The sequence below is a fragment of the Liolophura sinensis genome, chromosome 4, assembly GCF_032854445.1.
Source record: "Liolophura sinensis isolate JHLJ2023 chromosome 4, CUHK_Ljap_v2, whole genome shotgun sequence".
NCBI lineage: Eukaryota > Metazoa > Mollusca > Polyplacophora > Chitonida > Chitonidae > Liolophura > Liolophura sinensis.
The window spans coordinates 17,174,283-17,197,897 of NC_088298.1; the positions used below are offsets into that span (position 1 = coordinate 17,174,283).

Sequence of the window (23,615 nt, forward strand, 5' to 3'; positions counted from 1 at the left end):
ACGTGTTTATGCTATACAGTTTTCTACCAGTCTTTTTTTTTATACCATACATTTTTAATTATGTGGATTTCAAAATATTAGCGTGTGTTCTTTTGGAATTCTCCTCGCGTATTGTTGTTGCTATTTTGTCTACCAGTCGGAAGCCGCAGTCGTATTTGTAGGGGTGTTGTTTGGTCCACCAAGGCTCCAGATTTGAAACTTGCTGTAACTTGTCATTTCTAGAGGTGTGAAATTTGCGAGCTTATCGAAGGACATGCAAAAGTGACTATTGTTCTACGTAAGGACTGTAATTTTAACACATGTCCTTAATCCATTGTGCATGGACATGATTTAACGCGACGGGATCGGACAAATCGAGCATGGGACCATTTAGCTTGTTGCTGTTGTTGTTGTTGTTTTATTATTATACAAATGCAGATTTAACTGCTTGCACTTCGTCAGTTAAAATCTTTCATTTAAAATTTTAACCGCTAACCTGTGCAAGAATCATCTCCATAAGAGAACAATGATACGGTAAGCTTTCAACATAATTGTGACTTAGTCCAGTTGGTTGCCAACTTGCCATGTGCTTGCATTGTAAATGTGTAAACTCAGACATCAGTATACAGTTTTATTGACATCTTTCCAAAAGAGCATGGAGAATGTTCCAAACTCCTATTTCTTTGTGCACATGACTTTATAAATAAGACACTTTTCCGTCGCTTAATGTTAACTACATGTACTTAAGGTAACTTTAAATAAAGACAAGGGATTGATTTAGTTTACGTTTTTATGCAAATGTCAGATACTTTCTACAACTGCTCAGATGGATACTGAACAATGTTACATATGTATCATCCACGAAAAGGGCCACCCCCTTCCTATCCTTACACACACACACCTTATGGTGCTCCATGTCAAGCAAAAATATGGAGCTTGTCAAGCAAAAACATTTCCTAAACATAATTTGCCTACTTTTCTGTTGTGGATCACAGAGAACAAAATATACCCTACTGGCTCATTTGAAAAATGAATGAATGCTTTGTGTTTAACATCGCTCTTAGCAGTTTTTCAGCCACGACGAACAGTCATGAGGTGTGTGTACATTTACTGTGTCTTCTTGTGGTAGAGCAAGTCCATGCCGCCAAAGCGCTGTCGCCATTGAAATATCATGCCAATGACACCAGACATGACAACCCACCCACCCATTATATAGTCACCAAGCCAATTGGTACTGTTTCCTTGCTCTAACCTCTCAGTGCTGAGCACCAAATGAGGCAGCAACAAGTACCATTTTCACAATCTTTGGTATGACCTGACCCGGGTTTGATCTTGGGTCTCTTGACTTTGAGGCTCTAAACATTAAGCCACCAAAGTGGTCTCACCTGAAGCGGTCCCTGTCCACCATGTTGTCAAGAATCAATTTCCGCTCAAGGTATCATGCACCAACAGCAAAAGCAAGAAGGTGTGGGTCTACTATCATACGGAATTTCAGTTGTGAAGTTGACAATATTTTGAAAAACTGTGGTATGTTCATTTGAGGTCTTGGGGATATTTTGCTTTTGGTGAGCCATAGCTTTGATATGGGGAATATATTATTAGGGAGTGTATTTCTGCTTGGCGTGGTGACACCCTGGTTAAAGTGAAAGACAGCACCTGACTAATGTTTATGTCGACTGAAAAACTACCATTCAAAGTATTTTAAACCAGCGCAAAGTATTTTTGTAGATTTTTTTCAACCCAGTAAAAGTTTAAGTCTTGTTAGTTTTAAACTTCATCTTGATACAGCTTAAACGCGTCTCCATTATCAACAGCAAGGTGACGTTACATTTACTCTAGCTCTGTAATGTCGAAGCTATTTTCCATATTATAGTGAAAACAGTAGTCTAGGGCAAATAAAAGTTGTGGATTTGAATGATGAAGGTGATAAATAGCAATAAATAGCTTTATTGGAAATTGGACATATTGGAAGAATATTTCTCCCAGTGCTTGAACTATTGATACAGCAGACCTACTGTATCATTTACAAGAAACCCTGTTTAAATAGCCTAGCTGTATTTCCCTTTCCAGGTTCTTCCTGGTTCAGGTCGTAGCCTACGTAGGGGTTGTGGTAGTGATTTTGACCCCTATTAAAAATTTACAAAAAAAAAAAAAAAAAAAAAATTACAATAGGATTGTTGTACAACTAGATTCATGCTCAATTCTGAAACAAATTAAAATAAATCCAAGCACCACTGGGGCTGATCTTGGCATTCAGCTGTCACTGAATTTTATGATTCAGTTTTGTGGTGGTGGCTTCTAAGATGAGAGCAGTGCTGACCTAATTATTGTGAAAATCAGAGAAAGCACCTCGGCTTGAACACGGTGTTTCAAGAATTTTACTGTACTTTATGATAGAAAACAGAAAAAAAACTTCCCTGGTATGCAAAAAAGACAAACTAGCAGAATTTAAATTCTTCAGTTCTCTTAAACATAGAGAGAAAAAGTATATCACAAGATTTTATTTATTTATTTATTTATTTGATTGGTGTTTTACGCCGTACTCAAGAATATTTCACTTATACGACGGCAGTCAGCATCATGGTGGGTGGAAACCGGGCAGAGCCCGGGGGAAACCCACAACCATCCACAGGTTGCTGGCAGACCTTCCCACTTACGGCCAGAGAGGAAGACAGCATGAGCTGGACTTAAACTCACAGCGAGAGATTTAATTAATTTAAACATTGTCCAGTGAGATGCCGTCTTCTGATTCCACAAATCTTTGATATCTCTGATAAATTTTTCACCGACTCTGATATTTGTTATTTAGAAACTGCTGATTAAACGATGAAAAGAAAGACCTAAAATGCATTTGTATAATTTGAACCACGTGTTGAAGTTGGCCTAGAGTCTTATGGGGAGATGAAACAGATCTGTCCCACAACACAGTGCCCTCTAGGCTATACGTAACTAAATCATTGTAAATCTCAAAATGATGTCTTATGCAGTAGATCTGTGTTATATGTATCTTCATGAAGTGAATAGATAAATGCTACCTCACAGCATAGACTGCGCAATCTGATAGCGATGTCTTTGATTGAATAAAATTCTCAAGATGTCTGCCTTGATTTACGCCAGCCATTTGTGAGATGTTGACATTTTGTTTTACATGTTATTCGGTTAGAATAGTAAAATATGATACTTTTTAGAAAGTTTGAGAATCCTGCTTTCGACTGAAATATGTTTTAGCCAGGTGCTGCCTTTGTCCTTTAAACTGATGGGTGCAGGTCTACTTTGAGCTTTGAAGGTACATGCGTTCACCTATTACCCACTAGTAAACTTCCAAACATACATACTTGCATACATATATACGCACCGGAGTAGTTGCAGGTAATCTGATTTATGCTTTGAAAATGAAAACTTGTCACACTCTGTCTGACATTGTATAGAATTTGCTGAAGACCACATGCCTTCCACAAATGTGACATTCGTCATACATGTATGTCACACATGGGAAAGTTTGCCAGTTATTCACCTGAAGGCAGTGGTTTACTCTGGACATGCTGGACACTCAGGTCCCCCCCCCCCCACCTCCCCCACTCATTAAACTGGCTAGCATGATTTAACTAAACTATTCTGGGGGTTGAAAATGGAGTTAAACAACAATCAAGTAAATAAGTATATAAATAAACGAATTATGAAATTCTCCTTCTGTTTTTTTAAGCTTTCCAGTATGGGTGATCCCAGTTGACGTATCTTCCATATGAAGACGTGTGATAACCTGGTGGTAAATGTGCTGGCTCAAGACCAGGTGTTGAAGACATCAAGCCCTTGATAAAGATGCCTCCGAAAGCCAAGAAAACTCTCATCACAACAATACCATGCTCTCGCTTTAAGTCAAAGGTATGGCTCAAATTTAGACGTACTCTACATTGTAAGAATTTTATGTTCAAAGCATAAATTCAGCTGGTTAGCATGCTACTGCAGCGTAATGACCCAGAAGCCTCTCACCAATGTGGTCGCTGTGAGTTCAAGTCCAGCTCATGCTGGCTTCCTCTCTGGCCGTAAATGGGAAAGCCTGCAGCAACCTGCGGATGGTTGTGGGTTTCCCCAGGCTCTGCCCGGTTTCCTCCCACCATAATGCTGAACGGCGTTGTATAAGTGAAATACTTACAGCATAAAGCACCAATCAATGTGACATCTGATTACCACAAACATGACTCTTAACATGTACATTAGACCTACAGTGTTGATCTTCTTGACAAAGGGGATAAAATTTTTTAAGACGTTTTAGCCAAATTCTTTACTTCACTGCCTTAGTCCCCTTTTATAGTGTAAAGCGTATGTAATAGTACCTACTGTAAATCTTCAACCTTTTCCACAACTAAACACTTTTTCCTGAGGAATTTATGCATACAATTGTTAGGAAAATGAGGCTAAAAATGACCTGTTTGTGTCATTAAAGATGCAAACTGTGCTCTGACCAATGTGGTCACTGTGAGCTCAAGTCCAGCTCATGCTGGCTACCTCTCTGAATGTACGTGGGAAGGTCTGGCAACAACATGCAGATGGTCGTGGGTTTTCTCCCCACCATAATGCTGGCCACTGTTGTATAAGTGAAATATTCTTGAGTAGGACATAAAACACCACTCAAATAAATAAATAAATAAATCCTAAAACTGTGCAAATTATTTCTCTGCACCCCATAGCTCTCTCAAAATGTTGAAAAATATTGGTTGCAGAGGTGGTTGAAAAGGTTGAAGAATTAGGGTACATGGTAGGGGGCCTCCCTGGCTCAGTTGGTTAGCGCAGTGTAATGACCCAGGAGCCTCTCACCAATGCAGTTGCTGTGAGTTCAAGTCCAACTCATGCTGGCTTCCTTTCCGGTCATACGTGGGAAGATCCCTCAGCAACCTGCGGATGGTCGTGGGTTTCCCTTTTGCTCTGCCCGGTTTCCACCCACCATAATGCTGGCTGTCGTCGTATAAGTGAAATATTCTTGAGTACAGCGTCAAACACCAATCAAATAAATAAATAAATAAATCTTTATTTTGTCAGAGTAAAGCTGCTTCAAAGAGTAAAACAGGCCCAGGTAGATCTGCCAGTGGAGTACAAATACCCAGGACTGGAAGGTCAGCTGGTTTTTTTTGTTTTTTTTTGGGGGGGGGGGGATATTTTTTGCTCCCATTTTATTTTTTTCATGCATACATGTACGTAGAGATGTGGATCATTCTACACAGATAATGTTATGATAATACCTTTTGGCTTTATTATTTAGGCTAACTGCATGTACATTGCTTAGGGCTCAGGTGGATAAAGACGGAGCTCACTGCAACTACCTGTTTTAGGCCCTTTGATTATGCCAATGAGGTTGCGTGTTCAAATCCAGCTCTTGCCATTTTGGTTGTATCTTTAAGTTGAGAGGTTGGTTAGGTACATTGCAAACGTTGACAGCTTCTTTCAGGCACTTCAGTTTCCTTCGTTGATAATCCTGACTGCCATTGTAGAAGTAAAAAATTATTGAGTACATTGTAAACACCAGTGAAAACAATATTTAAATACATCCTGTGGGTGCGGGTATGTTGGAGGTGTGCATTTGGAAGGATTAAATACAAAAGGCCTGGAATTGTGATTTTGACATGTACTTTTCCATTGGTTTTCTGTTCTTGTTCGTTGTTTTTTTTTTTTTTTTTTGTTAATGAGTTGTAAATTCTGTAATCTCAATTACATCTAATTAATTATCAGATCTAAATAATTTTCCAGTAATAAACCTGCGGATGGTTTCCCCAGGGATCTGACCAGTTTCCTCCATCCACAATGCTGGCCACGATCATATACAATATAAATGAAATATTGAAATGAAAACACCAATCAGATAAACAAATTACATTATCCAATGATAATCATATCATTTTAATCTTAACCAGCCATGATGGTGGCCTCAAGAAGCGGAGTCGTCCCCCTGTTTCCAAACCCCGTGCTGGATACACTCTTTACTCTAGCGATTCTGAGGAGCGGATTGGAGAGGTTGATAAGGGACTTAATCGATGTGCAAGTATCGTCAAGCAGATGTTGGAGGTTCGTAAAGGTGAGCTCTCAGTCTTTTACATTTACTTGCTTAATAGAAAATATTTTTTCGCCAATATGCAACTTTCTCTTTGTCACCTGTAATATAAAGCTGAAGGGCCTTCTTTTGTCATAGCCCGAGTAGCCCGAGGCGGGGTTTTGAGTTTTACATTTTTGTCATCAAACATGAAAGCATGGTGAAAGTCCAGCTGTATCGTGTTACTTGTCAAAATGTTACACAGCTTTTGCTGATATTAATATACGGATCACCTTTCTCGCCTTCAAGAACTTAAAGTTCACAAGGTCAGCACCTCCGTTTACTCCATCGTTCGTCCATTCGCAAAAATATCTTTTTGTGAAATTTTTCAGGCGTCCATTTTCTAGGAAATGCAATCGAAAAAAACGTGTAGTTATCTGACATTTCTGACAGGTGACATGGTACTGTATGACTTTTTCTACCTTCAGCAGTAAAAGAGTTTGACCTTGAAACTCTCTTATCAGTTAAATTTAATGGGTCCTTTGTCAAACACTAGTCAGCTTTTCCCCTCTAACTCATAGTTTGGAGCACCCGGGTTCACCCCACCGAGTGGGATATGATAAATAACATGGAGCTGAATGGGTGAATTGCTGAGATTTGCCTATGCCTGAAGTATAAAGTGGCACAGGACATTGAAACTATCATATCTGAAGACTAGATTCATGCTGATTACTTTTCCTGAAAGAATTTTTTAACTAAAGGCTATATTTTTCATTCTTTGTGCTAAAGTTTAAATTCAATGTCTATCTCACCTGGGGTGAGTTGGGTCTGTTTTCACCTCCAGTACTCTTGTCATGTGACTAAAGAGTGTACTGATGATTGGCTCACATCAGCTATGACATCATCAAAAAACTATAATGAATTGTATTTTGAAGGTGTGGGTAAAGTGCCAAAAGGAGACCTGAAGATGGTGGCGCCCCCCAGCAGCAAGCCTCGTCAAGCAGTCACAAGGGAGATTATTCATCCCGCTGCCAACCCCACCCACAGCCCTAAGCAATTGAATCAAGTCCCTGTTGTTATTCCCACTGCTGACATGGATGGTAAGCCACTGGATTAATAAATGCCTTTCAACAAGTGCTTCCTCTCTGGCCGTACATGGGAAAGTTTGTCAGTGGATGGTCGTGAATTTCCCCTGAGTTTAGCCTGATTTATTCCTAATGCCGGCCGCAGTTGTATAAGTGAAATACAAGTCAAATAAGTGCTTCCTAACTTGTAATCAGAACAGAAGTGATGTATAGTCATGCACATTTTGGTGTTTGTCTCTGTTTTGCCAAAGACAGAGGATTTTGTGTGATGAAGTTTGAATAAAATAAATATTTGTTATGAATAATATCTTAATATCTTCATATTTTAATATTCAACATTCTATTCATTATATATTTTGGAGCCTCTGTGGCACAGTTGGTTAGCGCGCTAGCGCAGCGTAATGACCCAGGAGCCTCTCACCAGTCACTGTGAGTTCAAGTTGAGCTCGTGCTGGCTTCCTCTCAGGCCACATGTGGGAAGGTCTTCCAGCAACCTGTGGATGGTCATGGGTTTCATCCGGGCTCTGCTCGGTTTCATCCCACCATAATGCTGGCTGCCATCATATAAATGGAATATTCTTGAGTAAGGCGTAAAACACCAATCAAATAAATACATAAATTATATATTACAAGGGCAGAACTGTAGACAAGGGCAGACTTATGTATGGAATAACTAAGGTTTGGGACATCTTGTATGTGTATGACATTGTCTTGGTGTTTTATTATATCATCTCAGATTGAAGTGTCATGAAATAAGATTTTTCTTTTTTTCGACATCGCACATGTGATGGAAGTACCAAAAATCTCCATAAAGTACACTGTATGTGAAAGAACACATTTATCAGGAAATAAAATCAAGATATTTCATCTTTATATAAATAATAAATAAATTTTTATATGATAGTAGAATTTATTGTAAAATTAATACCCAACTGCTGTTAAGGTGGTTGAAATTTTAATTTAGTTATAAGTTTCTGATTTGGTACTAATTCACATGGTTGTATCTACATGTGGCCGTTCATGCGTGTTCAAGAGATGGAGACAAACTCTAAAGCATCACTTTTGCCGTAGCCAATCCATTCTTGAGCTAAGGAGGCTGTGTGTTCAAATCGAGCTCTAGCTAGATCGGATGCACCTTTTAAATTTAGTCAGGAAGTCTAGTCAGGTACCAGTACAGGTGCCTGATATTAGAAGATGCATGGTTTAATCCAAGTACTCTTGTTTCCTTACAGTACAATACTGATAATAATTAAGACCTCCTTACTATAAATTGACCGTTATTTGATAAAAGTTGTAAAACAGTCAATCAAGTTAATGTGTATTTACCAGCAAACACTGGTATCAGTTAAATGTGTGATGAAATCTTGAATGTAGCATAAAAAATAAAGTCAAATTAGAAAGTCCAGAAAAGCTTGGACTGTTGGTATAGAAATTGTTGATGTGTGATAATAATCTAATAGTTAATAATAATTAAGTCGAGGCTCCATCACATACAAATAAAAGGTGAATTTCAGTATTATTATTATTATTATATTATTATTATTATTATTATTATTGATTCCAGGTGCAACTATGAGTCTCAAACAGTGTATATTCAATAGTTGGAGTACACTGTGTGTACAGCTAACATTTTGCGTATGTAATCCTTTTCTTTTGCGTTCTTTTGTCTTTCATTTGCAGAATCTGTTCCACAGAAGAGAGGCCCGTCTACGCAACAGCCACAGAAGATGATGGTGCAACCACGGTTTAACAAACGGTTAGCGACTTCAACACCAGATCCAGATAAGATGGAACCAGAGGATACGGGAGCTTTGAATGGTTACATTCAGAAAACTGCTACTTCGGATCACTCAAGAAACAACACTCAAGGTATTCCAACAGTAAAATCTACGGGCACAAATCAGGGAGGTTTACTTCAGCAACTTCTGGATCATGATCCGAGGCAAGATCGTAGTCAATCTGCAGGAGGGTCTGTGGATCGTCAGGTTGTTATTGGTGTGCCGCAAGGAGCTGGCCTTCAACCACTACAGTTTAAAGAAAATTTAAATCCTATGGATCAGAGGTCTGGGTGTACTACAGGATCAGCACAACAGTACTTACAACCCAGGATTTCTCCAAGATTGATTCAGAATGGCCGGAATACTGCACAGTATCAGTGTCAGGCAGAGTTATCCGAGCAGCAGACTGGCTCAGGGTCTGGTGTGCATTGGCAAACCTGTGTAAGTCAGGAGGTGAAGGGTGGACCTGTATGTTTAAATGAGGTGAGTCCAGTCCCTCAGACTTATGCGAGAACGTCCGACATACAGCCAGGGATGGAAAATTTTCTGGACGAAAGCGAATATCAGCAATTGCCAAGTCCACAATCTGTTTTCCAGTCATACAAAGGAATTTCCTCAAGAATGCCAGATGTGCCTGAACGGCTGAGACAAAGTGAGGGCTTCTTTCCTGTTGTCACTGAAGAGTCAGAATTTCAAAAGGAAACAAATTCTGCCTCAAGTAAGAGGCAAGTGCATCCAAGGGAGTTAAGTGAGTCAAGTGATCTCCAACCCACTCCCAAATCAGTGAGCAGAAATTCAACCAATGGAGTTTCACAAGACGGGTTACACGATTGGAGGTTTGCTAGAATTGATTCATCCAAGGTTTCTTCCTCTGGTTGTTCATTGGCTGTTGCACAACCAATCAACAGCAGACAGCTTGAGTACAGTGACTACAAATATTTTCACCCAAATCAGTTCCAGATGGAAACACAGGGTCCATGTTTTACAGGTGGAGTTGGTTTTGAAAAGCCTGTCCGGGAGTCCGGCTTTCACGATAGTCCAGGACACGCTGCTGCCAACTCACCTGCCCAGTTTTTTGAGAATTCCAGTTTACCTGTTGTGTCTCGAAATGGAAATATGAATGATATGTTAGAAAATCAGACTTATACCCTGCCAAGACAAGACAACTTTTTGGCCCAAGGCAGAGAAAGTGGAAGGGAGAGAGGAAGCCAAAATACAAACTATGATGGTCATAATGAACAGATGTATTATGGTCCTCCATTGGCCCACAGTGCCGTGAACAGAAATGTGGCCCAAAGTTCCTTGAGCACAAATGTGGCCCAAAGTCCCATGAACACAAATATGGCCCAAAGTCCCATGAACACAAACATGGCCCAAAGCACCATGAACACAAATATGGTCCATAGTGTCATGAACACAAATATGGCCCAAAGTCCCATGAACACAAACATGGCCCATGTGGGCCAAAGGGCTGTAACCACAGATCTTGCCCAAAATCAAAATGGTGAAAGCTATGTCCAGGTGAAATCGGTTGTCTGTGACAACAGAGGCTTTCCCGGAAACCAAGCATTTAACAACGGGCCACCTTCCAGACATGCTGTTGTCGATAACGGTGAGTGCAACGCTGGTCATGTCTCTTGTTTAGAAAAGAAAGTGCATCTTCATGTATTCTGTCTGTTCAGTAATGATAATATTTGGTCATTATTCATTCGTTATCAAGAGCTTAAGATAAAGAAGATAAGCTTAGACCGTCACAAAAATGACTTTGAATCATGCAAATATTCATAATTTCAGTCATACATGTAAAATTGAAATGATTTATAAATGTACTTTAACCACTCCAGTAGAATCTAGTGCATTAACATATTTTTAGAGGTGCTCTAGGTTTTTGCCTAGGTCTTCACAATGAAGAGCTCAAAATATGAAACATCACTGACCTCATCACACAAGTTGTTGGTTTCATCACAGCCTAAAAAAGGCAATTTTTGAGGTTTTGTTGCCTTCATTGCTACATGTATACAGGTACTAATGGTAAGATTCTGTCTGTAAGCATAAGCTGGATTTGAACCCACAACCTTGTGAGTGAAAGGTTACACTGCACATGTAATGGCCTGAGCTGTGCATGCGATTTGAGCTTCCAGATCAGCCTTTCTTTTCTGGCTCTTCCGCTAAATGCTCAGAAGAGGAAAAAGAGCTCCCTTTTCTCTTATGTGAGTGTTAATGAAGACGCACCTCCACTTCGACATATGAAAACTTGTAATCGTCTGCCAAAGTATTTTGTTTGTAGGGTGTATTTATTGGCTAACACAGATTTCATTGGGTTACTTTCACTCAGTTAAAGTCAGAAAACCATTGTTTCTTGACAGCATAGAACTGATAGATTGTAGTGGTCAGTCGTGGGGAGAGTATGGTTTCAGGTGCACATGATTTCTTGATCAAGGAACAAATTAATGCGACACAGATGTTGTCAGTGTTTGAATGTTAGTAACACCCAATTTTTGCGTGTTCAGGAAGGCCTATAGGTAGTGCGTCTGCCCCACCCCCGGAAAGGCTACCATTAGGGAGTGTGGATGTGAACATACGTGCGGAGATGGACCGTGCGTTACAGCCTCTGATAGCTGAGAACAGCCAGCTTAGAAGGTGAGTGAATTTGTTACAGGCATTTTCGAAAGCTGCGCCATCGGCCAAATTGTTATTCTCACTGTGCATATAGCCAATTGGCACCTGACCAGTTTACCTGCTTAGCAGCAGCTCTTTAGAATGAATGAATGGTCGGATTTTCACATCATACTTAACAATTTTTCAGTCATATGACGACAGATAGTTATTAGGTGTGGGCATATACTTGTATACTGCGCCGTCTTGTGGCTGGGCGAGTCCATGTCACCAGAGTGCTGCTGCCACTGAAGTATCATGGCAAAGACACCAAATATGACACACCACCCAGTCACATTATACTGACAGCTGGCCATCCAGTTTCCTTGCTCTAATCTCTCAGTGCAGCAACCTTTACCATTTCTAAAGTATTTGGCATGACCTGATGCATGTTTGATCCTAGAACTCCTTAACTCGAGGTGGAAGCCCATTGGCCACCAAAGGGGTTCTCCTCTTTAGAAAACTTAGCCGGTAAGCTAGGGAATCCCACAGTGAATCAATGAGTAAGAATATATGACAGTTTCAAAAGAGGAGTTGTAAGTTCGAAACTCTTTTATTGCTAATGGATGTAAGAAGAGGTACACTACCATGTGACCTATCATAAAATGGCTAACGGGAGAAGAAGAGCTACACTACCACGTGACCTATCATAAAATGGCTAACGGGAGAAGAAGACCTACACTACCACGTGACCTGTCATAAAATGGCTAACGGGAGAAGAAGAGCTGCACTACCACGTGACCTATCATAAAATGGCTAATGGGAGAAGAAGACCTACACTACCACATGACCTATCATAAAATGGCTAATGGGAGAAGAAGACCTACAATACCACGTGACCTATCATAAAATGGCTAACGGGAGAAGAAGAGCTGCACTACCACGTGACCTATCATAAAATGGCTAATGGGAGAAGAAGACCTACACTACCACGTGATCTATCATAAAATGGCTAATGGGAGAAGAAGACCTACACTACCACGTGACCTATCATAAAATGGCTAACAGGAGAAGAAGAGCTACACTACCACATGACCTATCATAAAATGGCTAACGGGAGAAGAAGATCTACGCTACCACATGACCTATCATAAAATGGCTAACAGGAGAAGAAGAGCTACACTACCATGTGACCTATCATAAAATGGCTAACAGGAGAAGAAGAGCTACACTACCATGTGACCTATCATAAAATGGCTAACAGGAGAAGAAGACCTACACTACCATGTGACCTATCATAAAATGGCTAACAGGAGAAGAAGAGCTACACTACGGCGTGACCTATCATAAAATGGCTAACAGGAGAAGAAGAGCTACACTACCACGTGACCTATCATAAAATGGCTAACAGGAGAAGAAGAGCTACACTACCATGTGACCTATCATAAAATGGCTAACAGGAGAAGAAGAGCTACACTACCGTGTGACCTATCATAAAATGGCTAACGGGAACATGAATGATGTGTTAGAAAATTCTAGTCTCTTATTATCTATATTCTTGTCCATTTTGAATATGCAGCTGGCTATCTATGTAGGTCTCAAAAACTCCATATTAGCCCTCCTTGTAATTGTTGGCCTTAATTTGGATGCATCCGAAATCTAAAGGCACATTTTTGCTCATTTTGAGGTTAATACATTGCTTGTTATTACTTTATTTACCAAGTTTGGGAGGTGCAGTGGATATCTTTCCTTGTTACATCTACATTCAGTGCGGTGAAAGGTGTGCGGCCTTTCGACATGTTCAAGTGGCTAATTTGGGCGATATTGTCTTTACGGCGAGGCAGATGGTTGAGAAATTAATGTTGATTTACATTTTTGGCAAGTCACCTGATGTAGTGGGACAATTATTACCTTTAGCGACAAAAGAGTTCAGACTTAAAACTCACTTACTGCATTTGCCTACAGCATGCATTTTAATACAAAACAAGTGCTTCTTAGAATACATATTCTTTAATTAATGCTCTCACAAATGCAGTTGCTGTGAGGTCAAGTCCAGGTCAAGCTGGCTTCCTCTCCGGTCTTGAGTGGGAAGGTCTGGCTGCAACCAGTGAATGGTCATGGGTTTCCACGGGGCTCTGCCCGGTTTTCTCCCACCATAATGCTGGCCGCCGTTGTACGAGTGAAATAATCTTAAGTATGGCATAAAACAACAATCAAATAAATAAATAAATAAATCTTTAATTAAAGGTGGATTGAATAAGAGAGAACAATGTTAAAATATCTAAACAAGTCTTTATGTAACACAACTCTGGAATTTCCACTGAACATGGACATCACAGCCTGAAGCTTTTGTCAAAGTGTTCAGTCATATACATGTATGGAGAAACTGTTTATCTAAAATTTATCTTTAGCAAATTCACAACTATGCGTCAGAAAACATTCAGATACATATACATGTATATGCAAACTGCAGTCAGACATACATGTACAGGTATTTCATTTTTACCCATTACACAAAATTTACCCAAAGAGTAATGGTTATCTGTCTAGGTGTTTGGTGCAGTACATTGTTACAAATATGCCTGTCGTAAACAGAAGCGCTTTAAAGGTGTTTGGTGCAGAACATTGTTACAAATATGCCTGTCGGAAACATTTACAGGCCTTTTAAATATTTATAGAAAAACAATGGGATTTGAGATGGCAACACTGAATCTGTGATAAAAGCAGATAAACATTACCTTAAACTGAAGTTTAGAGGGTGACATACATGCAGGTAAATGTAAATCTCCTACAGTGTTCACTCCTGGTCAGAATTTAAATAAATAAATCAAATTAAAATAAATAAACTCATTCATTGTTACTCAGCATTGGTCTGGCAGGATTATGACTCTCTTTGACTGCATTTTTTTTCGCTTCACTGGGAAGGGATGGATCATTTTATCTCAACTTTGATACGCTTCACTTTGAAGTGATGAATCCTTTGACTCCACTTTGATATATACTTCATTGGGCGTGGGTGGGCCCTTTGACTCCACTTTGATCCGCTTCACTGGGAAAGAAAGAATCCTCTGACTCCACTTTGATATGCTTCATTGGGCGTGGGTGGGTCCTTGGACTCTGCTTTGATCCGCTTCACTGGCAGGAGATGAATCCTTTGACCCGACTTTGAAATGCCTCATTGGGTATGGCTGGGTCCTTTTACTTTAACTTGCTTCGCTTCGCTCTATTACTCCTGTGGCTCAGCTTTGATCCGCTTCACTGATACCGGATAAGGCGAGGGACACGTAGACATTTCTGTGTCCTCTATCATGGTTTCCCAAAACTCCGTCTGGAAGAGGAAATGATGTGTTCACAGCAATAAATGCTTTGTACCTGTATACATGTATGTATATTTGCACTATAGTATTAGCACAAAGTGCATACTGGGATGCCTGTACATTGTATATTAAACAAACATGTAAGTACATGTGTAGTTAGTATTACGCATCTCGTTACACGCATTACTTTGCCTTGTTAGTTTAACGTACCATGTAAACCCTAAATGCTCCAGAGCCAATTGTTGAGAAGTGTATTAAGAGCGTCTACATCCGAAATTAAAATTCGTGAAATCAGCCCTCGTCAAATTACCATTTGATTTGTGCATGTATTAAAATCGGACAGGTATTAATATACCTGTTATTAATAAATACCTGTTAAGGGGCCACTTGGCTCCTTCATGCAAAAATGAGCCTCCTCCCAGATTAATACTGGCCGATGTAGTATAAGTAAAATCTCATAAACCCAATCAAATAAGGAAATTAAGTAAAATGAGCCAGCAGTGGCCCTCTTAGCATTTAAACCTATTTAAAATTTTCGCCTTTCTCTACACCTTTGAATAACAGGCTATCAGTCCAAGGTTACAGGTCAGAAAACTTTCTGATCTATTGCTACACCTACAGTGAACTGCCCACTTCTTTCAAAAACTGATGTTTTCAAAAACATTATGAACATGTCTGATATGGGACTCAGTTCTGTACTCTGGGACTTTAACTATAAATTTATAATTTGGACACATCCTGTGTCGTAATTGTTGGCCTTAATTTGGATGCATCGGAAATCTAAAGGCAGATTTTTGCTCATTTTTAGATTAATACGTTGTTTGGTATTACTTTATTGACTTTATTGGCCTTAATTTGGATGCATCGGAAATCTAAAGGCAGATTTTTGCTCATTTTTAGATTAATACGTTGTTTGGTATTACTTTATTGACTAAATTTGGGCGGCAACGGATATCTTTCCTTGTTTCATCTACATTCAGTGCGGTGAAAAGTGTCCGACATGTTCAAGTGGCTGAGTACTCAAGAATATTTCACTTATACGACGGCGGCCAGCATTATGGTGGGTGGAAACCGGGCAGAGCCTGGGGGAAACCCACGACCATCCGCAGGTTGCTGACAGACCTTCTCACGTACGGCCGGAGAGGAAGCCAGCATGAGCTGGACTTGAACTCACAGCGACTGCATTGGTGAGAGACTCCTGGGTCATTACGCTGCGCTAGCGCTTTAACCGACTGAGCCACGGAGGCCCCAATTGGGCAAGAATGTAGATAAGTAAACCATTATTTTTTTATTATTGATACTGTAGACAATGTTTTAAATACTTCTTTAACTTTTTTGCATGTTTGCAAGATGTTTATTCAGGCATATTCTGATGGCATTAGCCTGTTTAGACTGATACATTTATGGTTTTTACAAAGCCCTGAAACTGGCCAATCTGACCATTGTAGTTTTGTCTTCAAAAATCAAATTGAAAAAAAGCTGCATAAATCACCCTGAAAGATGCTAGTTTATATGCGGAAAGGTTGAGGAATTAATATGTTGTGTCATTGGATGAATTCAGTAAAACACATATAGTACAAGTAACTCCCTTCAACTGCCTTTGCAACCAATATTTTGAAACAATCTGAAAGAACTGTAGGGTGTGGAGAAATAAGTTGCACAGTTTTATGAAGCTTGCATCTTTAATGACACAAACAAATCATTTTTAATGTCATTTCCGTAATAATTGTATACGTAAATTCCACTAAAAAAAGTGCTTGAAAAGGTTGAAGATTAACAGTACCCTGACCATTAAATTCAGTTTACATAAATGTAATACTCATGTAATATTTACCGTTGCTGAATTAACTGTGCAATCAATATCCCCGAGTTGATTCATCTGTGTGCCATCTGCATCATGTGACTTGTTGCCACGTTGACTCGGCTCTGATGCGTCTGTAGCTCTTTCCTTGTTAACATGGTTACCATCCACCTTCTTAGCGCTATGAATCCGCACGCTGAATGGAAGGATTGCTTCCTGTTCAAGAGATTTGCGTTTTCTGGATTTTTGGAGGTTGCTGTGTTCTGCCTTCAAGCGCTGCAGTTCGATTTCCTTTTCCCTTGCCTCAAGAAGCGCGGATTTAAAGGCAAGCTCTGCTTCGCAGATGCGTAGCTGTGCATTTTTCTGCACTTTGAGCATTTCAATCTCCTTGTCCTTCGCCGCGAGTTCCAGAGACTTGAGGCGCAACTCGTCGGCATGAATTTTCTTCTGCTGTGCCAGAGATTCCACGCTACCCCCCTGATGGACCTCTTGGTAACTCAGCACACATAACTGTTGTTGTAGTCTGTTGATTTGAGCCTTGTTATCTTCTGTCTCTGTCTCTGAAAGTTTTACCCTTTTACTGAGCTCCAAGTTTTTCTGTTGCTGTTTTGACAGCATAATTTTCAGCTTGCATATCACTGAGCGTTCAGCAGCTAGTTTTTTGGTCAATTCTCGTGCCCGACTTTCATTGGCATTAGCTCGTTTTTCAGCCTCAAGCCATTTTTTCTCAATAACCTTGACCTTTGACACCAAGTCCTCAACTTGTCCACTGAGTTGTGATGATGTATCTCTATTTTTTGGCTGCAATGCAGACATGCAGTGCAATTAATAATCACTTAAATGTATCATATTTAATATGTACAACATGTGCTGTGAAATAGTGTTTCCATATACATCTTCCATATCTGCATCATACATGAACGTGTAAATGTCTAGTTCATATTGCTGACTCTAAACAAAATCTTTATATCCAGCTGACTCAGTAAACAAAATCATGCTGTCCAGCTGACTCTCTAAACAAAATCATGCTGTCCAGCTGACACGGTAAACAAAATCATGCTATCCAGCTGACTGTAAACAAAATTACACTGTCCAATTGACGCTGTAAAAACAAAACTTATGTCTAGTTGACCCTGCCAACAAAATAGTCATGTCCATTTGACTCTGTAAATAAAATCATGCTGTCCAGCTGACTCAGTAAACAAAATCATGCTGTCCAGCTGACTCTCTAAACAAAATCATGCTGTCCAGCTGACTCAGTAAACAAAATCATGCTATCCAGCTGACTGTAAACAAAATTACACTGTCCAGTTGACGCTGTAAAAACAAAACTTATGTCTAGTTGACACTGCCAACAAAATAGTCATGTCAAAAAAATCATACTGTCTGACTCTGTGAACAAAATCATACTGTCCAGCTGACGGTGTAAACAAGATCATACTGTCCAGTTGACAGTGTAAAAACAAAACTTATATCTAGTTGACACTGCCAACAAAATAGTCATGTCCACTTGACTCTGTAAACAAAATTATTGTCACCAATTGACTCACTAAATGAACATTATTGTCTCTAGTTGACTGTGGTTTACTTGGCATGAATTTACACAGGTTGCTGGAGCGTGTTTTTGCTAGTCCTCATGTCCATTTGAGAACGTGTACAAATTTAGCAACATGTAAGTGACATCTTGCAAAAGGATTCTGTTTGTTTATAGCAATAAATAGCCAGCTAAATGTAAACATTGATTTTAATTTTATTTATTTCTTCTCATTTTTGGGACAACTTGGTCTGCTCATTTAATCCAGTATATATGTAATTCTTAAAGGAATATCGAGTTTCTTTTTTTTTCTCACATGGTTAGACCCTCTAATGAACAACATACTCATATCTTTACTTTTCCAGAAGGCTGGTAAAGAAATGTAATTTTCTAGTTTCAACACTGCTTATATCTGTCCCAAATTTGAGAAGAATTAGCACAGATGTGTTTGATGTGCTACTACAAGACAGTACATTCATGTAATCATATATGCAGGATATTACAGTGAAGACTAGTGTCACCACAGGGATGTACATCGTAGGTGTACACAAGCCATCAGGATTATCATAGTGTTGTATGCTTTTGAGTGTCACGCAGGGATTAGTGTCCAGATTTACCTACTGGTCCTAATTACAAAGATTATAAGCTGTTTAAAGAGCATATTACTGAGAGGGCTTCTGAGAAATGTAATAATGACTTCAAATTCACTGAAAACAGTAGATATACTGCCCTAGCCAATCTGCCGCCGGCTGCCCGGTACAGCGGTGCAGGTGACATCCCAGATGGCGAACCCAGGTCTAGCTGTAAATTCATACCTATATTCGATGACAGTGACCAATACGTTATTTTCCGATCAGTCTATGCCTTTATGGGGGCATATAATTGCATACAAGATACAGTGTAAATACATGTATGATGTGAACGTTGGAGATTTAGTATAGATCTGTCATTTTTCAGTTCAGTAAATAGTATTTTATAACTAATGTGTGCAGAAGCCATTGTGGAAATACAGCTGTATTCTTCTCGTCAGTTTCAGCTGTAAAAACAACGAGAGCAGATACGGCTGTTTTGGGTGGGTACAAAATCCTTCTGTCATATGCAGTAAGTCCACGCCTTCTTGGGAGGCCAAATCGTCTGGAAACTTGAAAACACTCCAGGGTTCTTTGACCCTCTGTCTTTACAATCATATGCGGAACGGCAAACCATTTCGTGGGGAAATACGATTTGCTTATTGTCATTCTTGTAGCTTTTTTAACACTGAACTAGATGGTGAACCACTGACAGCTGGTAATGGTTGGATTTGCATGATATAATTCGGCAGAGGGTACCGAGTTTTGGCAGAAAAAATGCGTAAAAGCAGCTTCGTCATTTAGTGATTTTAATGAAATGTTAATCAGATTAATGCTCCTTTTCCAATATTTTTTTTTTACACTCAACTTATTAATATATACAGGAGTAGCTAATTAGGAGTAATCATGTGATCATGAAAGTGTTGCAAATTTACATTCTTAACAAGTGACTCAGCCAGCAGCCCTACAGTCAGGTACGTGTACCTGTACAGCTATAGTTGACTTACATTGGCCAGTGGTTTGTCTACCACTGCCTCTTCTTCTGTGTCTGAGGGGCAGGTGACATCATCAAGGTCACGCGAGACAACAGAACTGTTAATGTCAACAGAAAAGTGAAAGATAAACATAATGAGATACTCAGTACAGTTACTCATAATGAGGTGGTAACCTACATTTCTGTTACTGTCAAACACTAAAGTGAGACATCAACCTACAGTGCTGTTACAGTCACACATTATAGTGAGACTTCAACCCACAGTGCTGTTACTGTCAAACATTATAGTGAGACATCAACCCACAGTGCTGTTACTGTTAAACACTATAGTGAGACATCAGCCCACAGTGCTGTTACTGTCAAGCATTATAGTGAGACATCAACCCACAGTGCTGTTACAGTCACACATTATAGTGAGACTTCAACCCACAGTGCTCTTACTGTCAAACATTATAGTGAGACATCAACCCACAGTGCTGTTACTGTTAAACACTATAGTGAGACATCAGCCCACAGTGCTGTTACTGTCAAGCATTATGGTGAGACATCAACCCACAGTGCTGTTACTGTCAAACATTATACTGAGACATCAACCCACAGTGCTGTTACTTTCAAATATAATACTGAGACATTAACCCACAGTGCGTTACTGTCAAACATAATACTGAGACATTAACCCACAGTACGTTACTGTCAAACATAATACTGAGACATTAACCCACAGTGCTGTTACTTTCAAACATAATACTGAGACATTAACCCACAGTGCGTTACTGTCAAACATAATACTGAGACATTAACCCACAGTGCTGTTACAGTCAAACATAATACTGACACATTAACCCACAGTGTGTTACTGTCAAACATAATACTGAGACATTAACCCACAGTGCTGTTACAGTCAAACATAATACTGAGACATTAACCCACAGTGCAGTTACTGTCAAACATAATACTGAGACATTAACCCACAGTATGTTACAGTCAAACATAATCCTGAGTCATTAACCCACAGTGCTGTTACTGTCAAACATAATACTGAGACATTAACCCACAGTGCTGTTGCTGTCAAACATAATACTGAGACATTAACCCACAGTGCGTTACTGTTAAACATAATACTGAGACATTAACCCACAGTGCTGTTACTGTCAAACATAATACTGAGACATTAACCCACAGTGCATTACTGTCAAACATAATACTGAGACATTAACCCACAGTGCTGTTACTGTCAAACATAATACTGAGACATTAACCCACACTGGTGGTGTAGAAGTGATCTATCTGCATCATACATGTCCTTAAGCTGTTTTCCCTCAATGTATGAGTGAGAGAGATAAAACAGTGAGGGCCGGCAGCATGGTTGTGACACTTCATACGTGTACATGGAAGTTGGAGACTGTGAGTGACATGTAGATATCATTACATCATAAGTGGCATACAGCCATGATTCTCCGGCCGTATGTGGAATGGTCTTGCAGCAACCTGCGGATGGTCATCCCCCCACCCCCCCCACCCCTCCCCCGGGCTCTGCTCGGTTTCCTCCCACCATAATGCTGGCCGCCGGCGTATAAGTGAAATATTCTCTAGTACAACGTAAAACACCAATCAAATAAATTAATAAATAAATACCGCCATTACTCACAAGCATGTAAAGGTGGAGAAAACATAAAATGACACTAAGTTCAGATGAAAGAGTTTGAAGAGTTAGTCGTACACGTCACCTGTAGTATTTTTTCTTTTTAATAAGCAAAAGGCATATACGAAAATGTTTTAGGGTATTTTGGATCATTTCTTGGTATATAATATCTTTGTAATGTTCCAAATGAAGATGTAACAAATGTTGAATATTATTTATATTTGTGTTATAAATTTGACTTTTCAGCGAAGAGATGTGTTGAGCTTGAGTTTTAATCATTTTCATATTTTTAATTTTTTGTATAGAGAAAAAAGAAAAAAAAGGAAAATACTATTAAAAACAACATTTGCCAACAACTTTTCGTGCTCTTTCATTCAATATTTGCATCATTTTTATGCTTTCTTCTCCTTTAATCCAGCTCCCACTGCTGTCATTCTTGACAATAGCCCAGTAAAAAACACTCAGATAATTAAATCGCTCTTATTTCACGTACCTCTGATTTGGTCTGATGTCTTCTTTGCATAAGTCAAGAAAGTCCTGCCAGCTTATTTTTGATTGGTTAATTTGCTTGAGAAGCTCAACTCTTCTCGGGAGAGGCACTGAGTTGATGATTTTGAACTGTGTTTGCTTCAGGGTGTCCTTCACTTGACCATTGATCTCTTTCCTCCTCCAAAGATTGAAGAGTTTGTCAACTTCTTTCCAGACCTCTCTTGGGCATCTTGCCGTTTTCATGTCATGCTTGTAGCAGTCGTTAAGTTTACGTGTGTCCTGGAGAAATAGACAGCGAAAATGTGATAGTCAAAAAGTGAATTAATCTGACCAGTCAGAACAGTCAGTCAGTCAGTCAGTCATTGGATCACACTCTTGTTATTCATATTATCATTTAATGGTCTCTGATGTTCCTGGTTTTTGTGTGAACATTTAAATATTATTGAAATAAATTTTAAAATAAATATCAGAGCAGTTATAGAAATTACCAAAGCATCTAAGCCAATCAAACGCGAAATGGCCTCTTTCCACTGTCTAAGTTGATATGGAGCAAGCTCGGGGGTTTCTGATGTCTGAGGAATTTTGGCGATTTCATAGAGCTTGGACCGAAAAAGACGGACACAGTTTTCGAACGGAGGTCGTTTCAGATGAAAGTGTACTCCTGAGTTAATGGTGTCTGTTTCGCCTGAATCCATGGTAACAAAGGCTGATGGAAACAGGCCAGTGGGTGTGACCACCACAGATGTTGTCTGCAAATCTTCCCGTTTCTGCCCTATGTCAGGCGAGGTTTGCTTGGGGATGATGGTTGTTTTCTTTTCCTCACTCCCAGCCCTGGGCGAGTCTAGGCATATGATTAAGGGCCCATAGGATTGATTCCTGCCCTTCTCCATGGCTATAGCCGAATTCTTACACCTTTCTGAGATTGTGATTTTTCGACCAGTGAAGATGTCTCTTGCTTTATGAGATGACTAGGAGATACATCTGGTCAGGCACTGCAACAAATAAAACCATGCTAAAATTTAATTCAAGTTTTACATTAGAAATTGAGAATTTTCAGCTGATCATTTTCAGAAATTTCCAATGTGTCTAACCTTTGACCAAAACTAATTGTCTTACCAATGGAGGTCAGCCAGTAGAAGAAGTGTCAGCTAATTTGATGGAAAAGATTCTCCTCTATGGTGTTTCACGTACATTGGTCAGCTTAATGAGTGGACAAAACCACTGACCTCTGGCAAGTAAACGACACTGACACTATATAACGACATATATGAGTACTATATTACAAGGAGTACCCCATTCTAGAGCCTCATCCTACCCTTAGCAGTCACATTCCCCCCATAGGGAATTTCTCAAAGGCAAGACTACAAAGAAAAGCACAAATGATTGTACATATAAAGCAAAAATGCTTTGAAGAAAACAGCACATTGTATTGTGACAATGCATATTTAAGGGTCAAGCCAAAAGACACATGCGATGTCTATGAATACCACCCTCTTGAGCCTCATCTCCACTGATCAGCAGACATTTCCCAACAGGGAAATTCTCAAGGCTCAAGCCAGCTAAACACAGAGACTCCCTTTAATAGTTCGTTGGGTGTGTTACATATACAGCCTCAGTGTTTAACTAGATGTACATGTGTGTACAGTGTGGGCTTACTGGTTAATGTATGTGTATTGAAACAGCCTGCAGATCATGTTACAGCGCAACATTACACAGTCTACACTTTACATACATGTTGTAGTATGTACTACATTATCAGGTGGGGACACATTGGACATAATACATGTATACAAAAAGATCGCAGAGCAGA

General features: G+C 39.6%; 2 protein-coding genes across 2 annotated transcripts in view; one reads left to right on the plus strand and one right to left on the minus strand.

Annotated features, from left to right (window-relative positions):
- The first annotated feature begins 444 nt into the window (after positions 1-444).
- LOC135464460 (uncharacterized) overlaps positions 445-23,615 on the plus strand; it is a 29,581-nt gene continuing 6,410 nt past the window's right edge. The window contains exons 1-7 of the mRNA XM_064741885.1: positions 445-513; positions 3,683-3,861; positions 5,017-5,090; positions 5,886-6,046; positions 6,937-7,101; positions 8,767-10,476; positions 11,375-11,504. Coding sequence (XP_064597955.1) covers positions 3,799-3,861; positions 5,017-5,090; positions 5,886-6,046; positions 6,937-7,101; positions 8,767-10,476; positions 11,375-11,504 — 2,303 coding nt within the window. The 5' untranslated portion in view covers positions 445-513; positions 3,683-3,798. The remainder of the gene's footprint in view (positions 514-3,682; positions 3,862-5,016; positions 5,091-5,885; positions 6,047-6,936; positions 7,102-8,766; positions 10,477-11,374; positions 11,505-23,615) is intronic.
- LOC135464832 (uncharacterized) lies at positions 13,715-22,048 on the minus strand. Its single transcript, XM_064742401.1, has 4 exons — positions 21,810-22,048; positions 19,688-19,772; positions 16,611-17,378; positions 13,715-14,787 (listed from the first exon to the last, which is right to left on the minus strand). Exons 1-4 carry the CDS (start codon positions 22,046-22,048, stop codon positions 14,686-14,688), a joined length of 1,194 nt encoding a protein of 397 aa, XP_064598471.1. The 3' UTR covers positions 13,715-14,685.